The 11,742-nt window shown below is 41.1% G+C and overlaps 2 protein-coding genes across 2 annotated transcripts; both read right to left on the bottom strand.

Annotated features, from left to right (window-relative positions):
- Nucleotides 1–2,860: 2,860 nt before the first annotated feature.
- On the bottom strand, nt 2,861–4,552 carry LOC149818286 (chlorophyll a-b binding protein 8, chloroplastic). Its single transcript, XM_089985237.1, has 3 exons — nt 4,315–4,552; nt 4,031–4,092; nt 2,861–3,607 (listed from the first exon to the last, which is right to left on the bottom strand). The coding sequence occupies exons 1-3, from the start codon at nt 4,492–4,494 to the stop codon at nt 2,992–2,994; spliced, it is 858 nt and encodes a 285-aa protein (XP_089841363.1). The 5' UTR covers nt 4,495–4,552; the 3' UTR covers nt 2,861–2,991.
- Nucleotides 4,553–4,787: 235 nt separating this feature from the next.
- LOC149818287 (uncharacterized) lies at nt 4,788–11,428 on the bottom strand. Its single transcript, XM_089985103.1, has 2 exons — nt 9,933–11,428; nt 4,788–4,905 (listed from the first exon to the last, which is right to left on the bottom strand). The coding sequence occupies exon 1, from the start codon at nt 11,248–11,250 to the stop codon at nt 10,117–10,119; it is 1,134 nt and encodes a 377-aa protein (XP_089841229.1). The 5' UTR covers nt 11,251–11,428; the 3' UTR covers nt 4,788–4,905; nt 9,933–10,116.
- Nucleotides 11,429–11,742: the final 314 nt, after the last annotated feature.

The raw sequence follows: 11,742 nt of genomic DNA on the forward strand, positions 1-11,742 counted from the left end.
CCCTTTTTCAAATCAGAAGTTGGCCGACACACACACAGATAGAGAGAGAAAGAGAGGGAGAGGTTTTCGTCTGTGGATTGAATGAAAGGGGGGAGAGGGAGAGAATTCCCTGCTCCATTTGTGAGGCCTGCAACCATTGGATTCATGCCAACGACAGGTAGTTGTGGCCACTGAGGAATCTGAGTTGCTGAACCTTGCAGCCCCTAACCAGGCATAGTAAGAATAGGCTGGTACTTACCAGATTACAAAGAAGAGATCTATTGTGAAAATACAAAATCGGAAGGGGCGCTTGCGGGTGTTGCAAGGGAAGGATAATGGATTTGGGAAATGAGGAGGATGAAGAAAACATGAAACGATGCACGGATTTGCAAATCGCAACACACGAAACAGAAGAAAACAGTAAAAAAAAAAGAAAAATGAGATATAAGATATTCAAGCATACGTTTTAATTGAAATGGAGATGATTGGATGTTGCATAGATGGAAATGAAATCAAAACCTGATGTTAAATGCCAATGCATAGATGAATCATACTGCAAAGATGTTATGTAAATGTGATGCCGTGAACTACAGGTGATGTGGTGAATAAGAATGGGATGTCATGAGGCATAGGTGAACAGATGAAATGAAGGCACGTCTTGCAGCAGACATTAGCCCGGTTTCAGAGCCCTTCCATAGTAAATGTAGCTCAGAATTTTACAGTAAAATCAACATGGATTAAGATTTTACTGTAAAATTAGGTGCAGGGGAGGGATTCCATAATAATGTCAAACATCGAAAAGGGAAGTTACGGTGAAATCAAATGCAGGAAGGGGATTTCAAATCATCAACGGGTGCTGATTTAAAATTTTTCCAATAATTTCATAAACGCATTTATGATGAAACCGAAGAGTATTTTATGACAAACCAGAAATCTAGTGAACCATATGTTGAATAAGATGAGGATGATGCAAAATATGCATAAATAATGAAGATATGGCAATGAATTGCAAAAGAAGACCGAAGCACAGGCAAAATGAAGATAAGAATGAAATCACTATTTTATTGCATGATGCATATTGATGTTGTTATAGGCAGATCGATACTACATCAGGGGCTTCCGATGGATAATGAGAAAATGAAAGAAATGAAATAGCAGTGTAAAATTGAAAAACCAGAGAAGTGCTTAAGATATAAATTCACAGAACAACAAAGAGGGAGAGGAGAGGAGATGATTCTCACTGTGGCTACTGCTGCAGGGTTGATCTCCTTCAATCGACCAGGAAGAGAAAAACCAGAGGAAAAGGGAGAGAGTAAGGGGGAAGAGAAGAGAGTAAGGCTCAAAGGCCCCCTTGCATTGCGCGATGGATCCTTGCCTTCCTCTGCGTTGGTTGTTATATAGGAGGAGACTGTTACATTTTCTTCAAAAAAGGTCCCTCAAAGTTTTAAAGAATTTCAAAATGGAGGCTTTAATTACAAGAATTTTCAAGAAGAGGGTAAAGCTACTTTCTGATTTTTTTTTTTATGTTTTTGAAAGAAAAACCTAAAAATATGACGGAGGGGATCCAGATGAAGTTTTTAAGAAGTTTTGTAAAATATTTTGCTTTGAAATTTAAGGATTTTTTGAAAGGAGGTTTTGTGAAATAACAGGGTTAAAGTTTAAAAATTGAGTTTCAAAATGGATCTGGATCTGAGGTTTTAAGCAAATATCGAGTTTGGATCTCGAATTGAGGAAACATGAGAGAGATGGATCCAAATGAAGATTGGATCTGGATAAAATACCTGAGTCAATACAGAGAATTGATTTTGAATTTTTGAAAATAGAATATCCGGGCTCAGAATTGGATTTGTATATCTGATCTGGATCCGAGGTTGGATCAAGTACAAAAAATGAAATTAGGCTTCGGATCTTCAAAATGAAAATGAATCCGAGAAATGACTAAAAATTACTCAATTGCCCTTCTAAATAACTCAGAAGGTGGGTGCTGAGGGCAAGAAAGGAAATTTTTAAAATTTTAAAAATTTCTAGTGTTTATAATTAGCCGCATCCAATTCAAATCTGAACAGATTACATCCCTAATTGTGAAGCCGTAGGTACTTTAATAGCATCATTTTGGTAAATGACGCTAAGAAACATCTCATAAAACCTAGTTTAAAACTTGTTTTCTGAAAGAGCATGATAAGCCTATTTTTTTGGATGGTAGCATGTTGACCTATAAGTTATCTAAAATTTTGCTGTCGGATAACAATTACCTTGATTTTGTAATTCTTCCCTTAGATTAATTAATTATTACAATAAAATTCTCGAGTAATCATGAAAGCTTTTTTATTTTTCTCTCTATTTGACATCACCAAACCTATGTACAATGCAACATATTAAATACCATACAAAAACTGAGTTTTAACCCAGTCTTCAATTTGAAAAATCTAGTGGGGAGGTTTTGCAAAATTGTATTTTAACACAGCTTTGCAAGAAACCTGTTTTATCCAAATATATATTTGGTAGCATCCAAACAAACCTACCAACGTCAGTGCGCGTCACCTTGTGTTGGGACTTTGCAGGTTTAAAACCCAATGGTATAGTTGTATAACTGGTAAGGGTCTGCCTAACCCCAGCTTGCCTTTCAAAGAAAAAAAAAACAAACAAACCACCAAACCTGGTTCTTAGGGTAAAACACAGTTTATGGCTTTATGTTCAACATTCAAACGGGGCTTATGATGCAAAATTCAATGCAACTTAATTAGTTAATACATTGCTACTCACATATGGTTTATGGTCCTCTATGTGGGCCTTGTGGATTCAATGAATTGTACACCACTGGTGTAAGTAATATGCCCTTGGTGCAGAGAGAGAGAGAGAGAGTTTTGATTTCCATGAAATGTTGTGCAAAAAAAGTAGAAACTACATAGGATTGATTGCGGGCACAATGTTTACAAAGACGATGATGGTACAAAAAGAGGAGGAGGTGGTGGCGATGTTGAGCAAACAAGCCCGTTGGAGTTGGTGAGTGACTCAGTGGAACTTGAGGCTGGTCAAGATGTTGTTGTTAACAGGGTCAGCCAAGTGATCCAGCAGGTTTTGGAATGGGCCCACACCGGTGACCAACCCTTGGACGAAGTAGCCCAGTACGGCCAACATGGCCAAGCGCCCGTTTTTCACCTCCTTGAGCTTCAACTCCTTGAGCGACTTCTCATCCTTGCCGAACCCCAACGGGTTGAAGAGGGGCCCACCAGGGTAAGCAGGGTCCCCTGACCCACCCAGGAACTTCTCAAGCCCTAAGAAATACTGCTTCCCCATCGAACCCGGCTTAGCCCAGTCCTGGAACCTCCTGTGCTCGGCGAACCCCATGAGGGCCAACTCAAAGACAAACAGCGTGTAGGGATCAGCCCAGTAGCTGTAGGTCCCAGCCGGAGGGATGACCCCGGTCTGGAACCAAGGGAGAGCTGTTTCAGGTGGGATGAGACCCAGCTTGCCAAAGATCTCCGGGGCGATCGCGCCTGCAGCTCCTAGCATGGCGAACCGGCCATTGATGATCTCGCCATATGCCAACCAGCGCGGCTCAATGAAACCACCCGTACCTTCTGGGTCCGAGAGACCAAGTGGGTCAAACCCAAAGTCTCCTGGTAAACTTTTTTTTTTTTTTGCCAAATTATAAAAGAGAGAAACAAATAAGTTCGTTAGCCACAATTGAGTCATTTGAAGGTAATTAAAGGTACGTACGAGTCTCAGAAATAGGAAGCGGTACTTTTATAACTTGGAAGGAACAAATCCCCAAAGTGTTTGGCATCGTCGGAGGGGGGGGGGGGGCTTAGCTGCTAGATGAGTGAGTGGTCTGGTCAGGGTTCTATTCTCATGGATGTCTGCCCATTTCATATAAGAAAGGGTAAAGGCATTATGCTCCGTGAGGGCAAGAGGTGCACACCATCGAAGCTATCTTAAGTACGACGGGCCTAGCTAGCACCACTAAGTCTTTGATCCCGAAAATGGTTGCCCCGTTTCTCATTAAAAAAAAAAAAAGGAAAAAAGCTAAAAATTAAAACTTGTAGATTACCTGCCATCCAAGTAAGAAAGGCTCTGCTTAGACGCAAACCACAGCTGTCTGTTCGCTCCTTGCTGGAAAAAAAAAAATAGACTTAAAAGTGTCAAACAATGAGAAGCGTCGTGTTTGCTTGAATTAATCGTTGTATACATGCGTTAGTAGCTATAAACTTCATGCGGCATAAGCACAGATTTTTTTTATTTTTTTATAATTCAAAGTAAAAGAAAAAAGAAAAACATCACCGGCCACGTATGAATTTTTTTGATAATTCACAGGAAGGAAGGAAGGGGTTATACCTTGACCGGTGGGGTGGAAGCTGCCCTTACGACAAAAGAAGAGGACTTGTTGGTGGGTTGAAGTTGAAGGAAGGATGGAGAAGGTGAGAGGGGTCGTCCTGTGAAGACCTGCCTCCCTGTCTCCACAGACGAACTGCTGGAAGCAACAGACACCAAAGCGTGAGCAGAAGCCATTGCCATTCTCTCTTATCCTCCTCTCCCTTCCTTACCGCCTTTCTTTGTGAGAGCAGAGCACCCCAAGAGTCGGGGAAATATGATGAGTGGGGGGGTGCGAGTTGGTGGGGCCTTGGAAATCTGGTTAATCTGGTGTGGCACCAATGCACATTGGTCTAGCATCTTGTCTAGCCCAAACGGATGCTGCCAACTGGACACTCGTCATGGATAGAGGATCCGTGGTTCCAGTTGAACGCATGAATCTTGCCAGCCACGTGGTGCGTCACTATTGGGAGATATCCTTGATTGTGGAAGGGATCTTTTCTTTTCCTCGTTCGTCTCTGTGGCTCTAGTAAATAGGACCCGTAATTAAACCAGCTGAACGACCCGAGCTTGCTTAGCTCATTCTTGTGGAGAGCCAAGCCCAGTTCAAGCTGGCTTGTTTACAAAGAAAATGCATTTGTTTTAGGGTCGGGAGAAATAGGATTACAAAAAAAATATATGTACAAAATATTTCTTGCTGTCTAACGAGCTTCTACGAGTCCAGCCAAGAGATCTCTTTATGAGTTGAACATGAGCCAAGCCACTAAGTGCTTGGCTTGTTTGCCAGCCCTACTAGTAAGTAAATAAGGGTGGGAACACTCGCACGTGCATGCATATTCAACTTGCAGAGCTTATTTTATGAGTTTAAACGATCTCTTTTCTTTACGAGTTGAATATGAGCCAAGCCACTAGCGGTAGTGGCTTGGCTTGTTTGCCAGACCTACTAGTAAATAAGGGTGGGAACATGCATTCCCGTGTGTGTGCATTTGTGAAGACGGATAATGATTCTACTGAAAAATAAACGGCCTGAATGGTTTCCTTCCATTTTGGATCTGTAATATTTTGTACTCCTTGTTGCTGGTGGGGGTCGATCTAATTAACTCCAGCCTGTCAATAAAAAAAACAAAGAAAAAACAAAAAGCAGAGGACACAAGTTGGCTGGTGGGGTAGTCTAAGAAGGACTCGATCTCATGCTGCAAGAGTTGCTCGGTCAAATAGGCCAACATGACTCGATCAAGTTCAAATTCATCTTTTGAGACGGAAAATTGGATAAAAGGAACGCGTTGTTTTTGCACACTTGGTCCGTTTGGTTGTTACAAAACATGAGACTCAACCTCCATTAGGCACCATGGTTTATTTACTTTAATTAAGAGACCATTTTGCAACGCAGTGTAGCTAGCTATTTGGAAGGACGTTGGCCCTATAATTAACGAACTGAGATCGGGTGCAACGTGATTTCACACATTAAGTATATGGTGCTGCACCTGATCACCCATCATCTACTGTTACACATTAAGTATGCTGCTGCACCTGATCACCCACCATCGACTGTTACGCCCCCACAGCTGACAGACTGCATCCCAAAGATGGTGGATGATCAGGTGCGCAGCAGCACACTGGAAGCATGAAATCACATTGCACCTGATCCTCCCTGGTAATGAACCCTCCACCTCAAGATGAAACTAACATGACAGTGCAAACGATTTGTTTACTTGCAGTACCAATTAGGTGACTCACCCAAATCAAATCAAATGTAACATCTTGCTACAAAAAGTAGTGCTATTCAAAGTTGGTGTATGTTGAATTTTCTAAGATTAAACTTATTCATAAATCTCATGACATGACATGACATGAGAGTTTTCTCTTCCTTTTTTTACTAAACCCCCCGGGAGAATAAGCACAATATAGAGTAACAGTTTTTTTCCTTGTTTCTCTTTCGAACGAATCTAATGGCTTTTATCTTTTTCAGTACTTCGAATTTAAAACCACTTTCACCATTTGTGGACGTGGGAGGGAATCTTCAAAGGAGTTTAAGTTTTGACACTATTCAAATTCACACAAAAAGATTTGTTATAATTCAAAACACTCTCTTTCACACTAAAAAAATGTTATAATTCAAAACTATCTCTCTCTCTCTCTCTCTCTGACCATCTCGTATGTTTTGAATGAATAGAATACTCGCTGGATACCATATCATTCTATTTGAAACATTTAAATGGGACAGCTATTTAAGTGGAACTAAAATCTTACCCACCTGAACCTGTAAGTTTATTGCACCAACTATGTGGATCATGGTATAGTTCTATTAGGTTTTCTGGCCCTACGTACACACATTGATGATGGATTAGTTCCAGAATGAACCTAAAAGAGTCCACAAAGTGTGGCCATGGCCCATGGGAGCGTGCTTGGGAACTCTAATTGGTTGGATCCAAAACAAGTAAGGTTAGACATGGACCAAATGTGGCTTTATTCAGATCAGATTGGTTAGATTCCTTAACAGGAACAAAACCTGGTTTGGGTATCCCTAACTCAAATTGGGGTTATTAGCTATAATTTATAGGCAAAAATATCATTTTTTTATATGTAAGACCTGAGAATACAAGATTTTAGGCCTTCTTCAATGGCTAGGGTTGAACAAGTGAAAATCTAGCTGGTTCAATTTTTTTCATCCCAACACTGTTAGCGCCACTTTTTGGATGATGGCTTCTCCTTGGAGTGAGGGTGTTTTGGATCCAGACTTGTAAGAGTCCACGAGACTTGATCCATACCCATCAACCATGAATGCTGCGGATTGCAATCTGTGATGTGATTTTTTACACATCCTCTATTGAAGGCTGCCAGTGAGGTGGCTTATCCTTCCAATTCTCTTACAAGTATTATCAATAACTGCTAAAACTGAACTTCGTTAACTATTTCCCGAGTCAAAAAATTTTACAAAAGCTAAAACACTACAGAACCCAGTTTACACCCAATGGGTTTTATTGTCATCCAAACGGTACCAGTGTGTGTGCAGACAAGATGGATTTGACATAACATCGAGGTTAGAGGATGAACGGATAAGGGTCTTTTGGCTTTCTTAGAAGTACAACAATCTCAAACGCAAATGAATTCTGTACCGTGAACCTATTTGCACCACCACACCTCTGTAGATTTTTACGAGACACTTGAATTTTCCTGTGAACTCTATAAGAACAAGTGGGTAGCTAAAACCACTTCCAGTAGTTTTTTTACAGGAAACAACGGCCATTCTGCCAGCATCTAGAATGAGCACAAAAAAAATCCATCTGCTGTATCAATGAACACCTACAGATACTCTTTTCTCAGAAGTTCCCAATAAAATCTCTTAGTCGTGCTCATAAGAGAGCAAAATTTTTAGGATCAATAGTGATGGTTGAATGGAAAGTCGCTCATTTTATCCAAGCAGTCTCAAGTTTAATTTGCTACCATCAACATGACGAGAGAGAGCAGAAAACCCAAATAAGTAAAAACATAACACAAAACAAATATAAACACAGAACTCCATTATCAAGTTTACTAAAGTTTTGGCAGGTGTATGTATAAAGTAAAATAAATATCAAATAGAAGTGATCTAAAATCAACTTTTAGTAGACAAAATGAAAAATGTAACAATAACAATGACAATGACAACAGCAAACAACAACCACAATCATCTAAGAGTGCAGAAAAAGCAAAACATGAAGAGAAGTCTACAATCAACAAACCGTAAAATCTAAAGCTTAGAAACAGAAAATATATGCCATCACATAAGTTGACAGCTTTCCATACAAAGTAGTAAGAGTATCATAATCAGTACAACTATTAAGTACATCCTTTGTGATTGCAAATGCATTATTATTTCTTTCCTCTCATGAATCCGATACAAATGAATAAATGATCGTGTAGTGATTTTCAATAAACATTTAATATATCAGAATTTTACTATGCTGTTCCAGAGCAGCCACTACATCTCTCAACCAAGATGGATGCAGCACCTTCCCCTAGCCTTTGTTTTGGTGACTGGCATCATATCTACAGTTCTATCTTTTGTGCCTGGACGTTTCTAATATGCAATTTGCATAGAAATATACTTCCAACAAGGAGTAATTTTCAGGTTGTACACTTCGTATGTAAGCAAATCTATTTTACATGACTTCTTCCACAAATGTCAAACATTGGATCAGAGAGGCTGGAGAAGCATGGCAACGACAGGGATCAATATTAGGAGATGACATGGTATTGAATTTGTACCAAAAGGGAAAACAGTATATGCTACCTGATAGTTCTCTTTCTTCTCTGGTGTAGTTAGACTGGTTAAACATGTAGCTCCGAATATGGGTGCACATTATGCTTGATAACGATCCCATCTGGATAGGAACTCTGCAGCCGTGGACATGAAGCCACTCCTCGTCTCGTCCTTTAGGCACCGTTTGGAAACTGTCTTTTAGTAGATTCCATAATGGCCATGGATTTACCAAATCTTTTGGGTCATTTGGGAGCACTCTTTAAAATCCATTAAGGATTCCCCACTTCCATGGTCATGATGTTTGGGATGCAGTTTTCACCCTCATAAATAAACTAAGAAAGTGACGAGAAGGTCACTGGTGTGACCATCCTCAGTGTCACTGGTGTAGCATTTGGTAATTACCACCTCACCCTGGTGATAGCTGAAATGAGGATTTGGAACTGGCAAAGGTCATGCCAGTTCCTACTTTGGACCTTTTTCATGGCTTCCAAACAGTTTTGGAAGTGGGGATTCCACACTTACCACTCCGGTGACCTCCGATGGTCACTTTCCAAACAGAGCCTTAATGTCTTTGACAATTTTTTAGTCATGTTCTAGAGGTGCAGGCATGCTGCTTACTGCAGTAACTCACCAGTAGATCAAGATAAATGGTCATAACCCCAAGCTATGTTACACTGACACCGATAAAAGGACAAAAGATGCACTATTCTTGTAAAATTTCCTATTAATAATAGTATATAAGGCAACATGTCATGGGACTAAACTGGAGCACCTATGGCATAGCACCTAAGTTCATAATTTTACTGCAAAGTACAGTGGAATTAGTCATTTTAGCCTTAAGATGGCATGAATGAAGATAGCCATCATTTTAGTGAAGTTCAGTAGGTGATGGAACAAACAAGCAGACAGAACATCCCTGTGTTTCACATTCATTTCCTCTACATAGATTGTGTCATTAGAAATTGTGTTCTACTACATTTATAGATTTTCAGTTTTCAGAAAAATCAAAGGAAAACAAATAACCTTGATCTTTGTCAATATTATAAGGCATTCATCTTTTGAAAAGCTAAGAACCTCTTTTAGCACAAGCAATGCCAATGCCAAGGATCCTATAGAAATTAAGCATGAAGAAGCAAGCAAGTTAAATAATCCCATAAAAATCATCGTTACACTAAAGTGATAAATGACATTGATAAAGTCAGATTGATACGCTAAGTTATCTCGATCATGTTTGGATTCCAAGTCATAGAACAAACAACTCAATATTCATCTAACAGAAACAGAAGTTGCAAAAATAGTACGTTAAACAATTAGAAACAATGAAACTCAGTTTCTCAGAACGAAATTAAACCCCAAAACTACAAGCATCCTTTTTCAAAAATGCGTTATGGTACCATACTTCTAACAAAACTTGGGCTACTCCACAGTATTCCTTTTTCTCGATCCCTTTCTCCCCGCCTTCTTTTAGACACTAGAAGACTGCCAATTTCACATTAGCTTTGCTGTCTCTTAGTAAAAGAAGAATTAGATGAACCATAAACTACTGATCTCCAATAATTGCGTTTCCAGATGACCCAATTTCCTTATGCTTTAACACTTCTTTTTTGCTTCTTGACAACCTTCAGCTTTCCCTGTTTCTGACCATTCAGTGCTTTTAACGCTCCAGATGATACTCTATCGGCCATTCCGCTAATCACCTTTTTCTTCTTCTTCCTCTTTTCACCCAACTTTCCAACATTACTATCTCCATGATCACCAATACCAACATCAGAATCTGATGAAACGGCATTAGACTCAACTTGGATTAAATCCATATATTGAACTTCATGAATCCTTCCCCTCTTGGATTGTTTCTTCTCCGGTTTCTTCCCAATGTCTGAGACCTCTTTAACCGATTCTTTCTCACCGGATAGAGTTTCTGCTTTTGCTACACCAGTATCAATCTTAAGACCGTTCTCAGGCAGCACCTGATAAATCGGCAACGCCAACGACTCCAACGACTTCAAGTGGAAAGAGCGAACGTTCTCCCATTTCTTCGGGATGACCTCGACAATCCCTTCAACGGCTGCCAACACATTGCTGATTATCTCCTCTCTCTTCTGCGACACCTTCCCGACCTTAACAAGGCTACAAGTACCCGTTCTCAGGAACAGAAACGTCGAGTTGCAGGCGTTCTGCATCTGCTCCTTCCAGTTCTTGTGGGTCAGATCGACGGGTACCGGGATCTTCTTCTTCTTGAAGAAGGCCTTGCCGAGGAGGCGCGGCAAGAGCGGGATCACCCGTTTGTCGGCGAAGAAGAGGTCGTAGGATCCGCAGAGCTTCCGGCGAGCCTCGAAGGGGCGGTAATCGGTCTTGAGTTTGGAGAGTTTGAGTACTTTGGAGATGGGTATCCGATCTTCTTCGATCTTCTGCTTGGCGGCCATGGAATTGAGGGATTTGGGGCGGTCGTCGATGATGAGGCAGGTTTCCAGGGATCCGTCAAAGGGGAAGAGGGGATGGGGGAGGGTGATCTTAAAGGCGTTGGTTCTGGGAGTGGGTGGTATCTTCTTGAGGGTGAGGATGAGATACAGGAACTCGTCGTGGTCGAAGAGTTGGGCTTTTTGGTACTTGGGCCTCGAGGTGACCCATTTGAGGAGGGCGTCCACCGCCTTCACCACCGTCTCCTCGCTCACCCTCGACCACGATGGTGGTGCTTTTGCCATAGCAGTCATGACCATGGAGGCCTTGATGAACCGCCGCAAGAGAGAGAGAGAGAGAGGGTTGCCTGGTTATATATGGAGAGAGAGAGAGAGAGAGAGAGAGAGAGAGAGAGACTTTGTCCCTCTGCTCACTGGCAGCACCAACCCAACGGTGAAACAGAGCTCGCCGACCGGAAAAGAGAGAGAGAGAGAGAGAGAGAGAGAGACCCCGGCAATAAAAACGGCGACGGCAATGCCTATTTGCAAGGGGTTGAGGGACAGAGAGGAAAAGAGGGAAGACGGCGAACCGTGCCTCTTACGGATTAGGGTTAGCCGTTAGAGACAAAATGGACGAAAAGGGCTCAAGTATGTCAATGGATCGGATTTTATCTGATACTCAGATTTGGTTTTGGTAAGCTGAAACAATATTGGATTCCCCACCCGAGTCTGAATCTGACTCTGACTCTGACTCTGACTCTGAATCTGAATCTGAATCCGAGTTTGTTTAAGCATCATCGAATTGGCCGATTG

This window comes from Nuphar pumila, chromosome 13 (assembly GCF_984573655.1).
Source record: "Nuphar pumila chromosome 13, dmNupPumi1.hap1.1, whole genome shotgun sequence".
NCBI classification, from domain to species: Eukaryota; Viridiplantae; Streptophyta; class Magnoliopsida; order Nymphaeales; family Nymphaeaceae; genus Nuphar; species Nuphar pumila.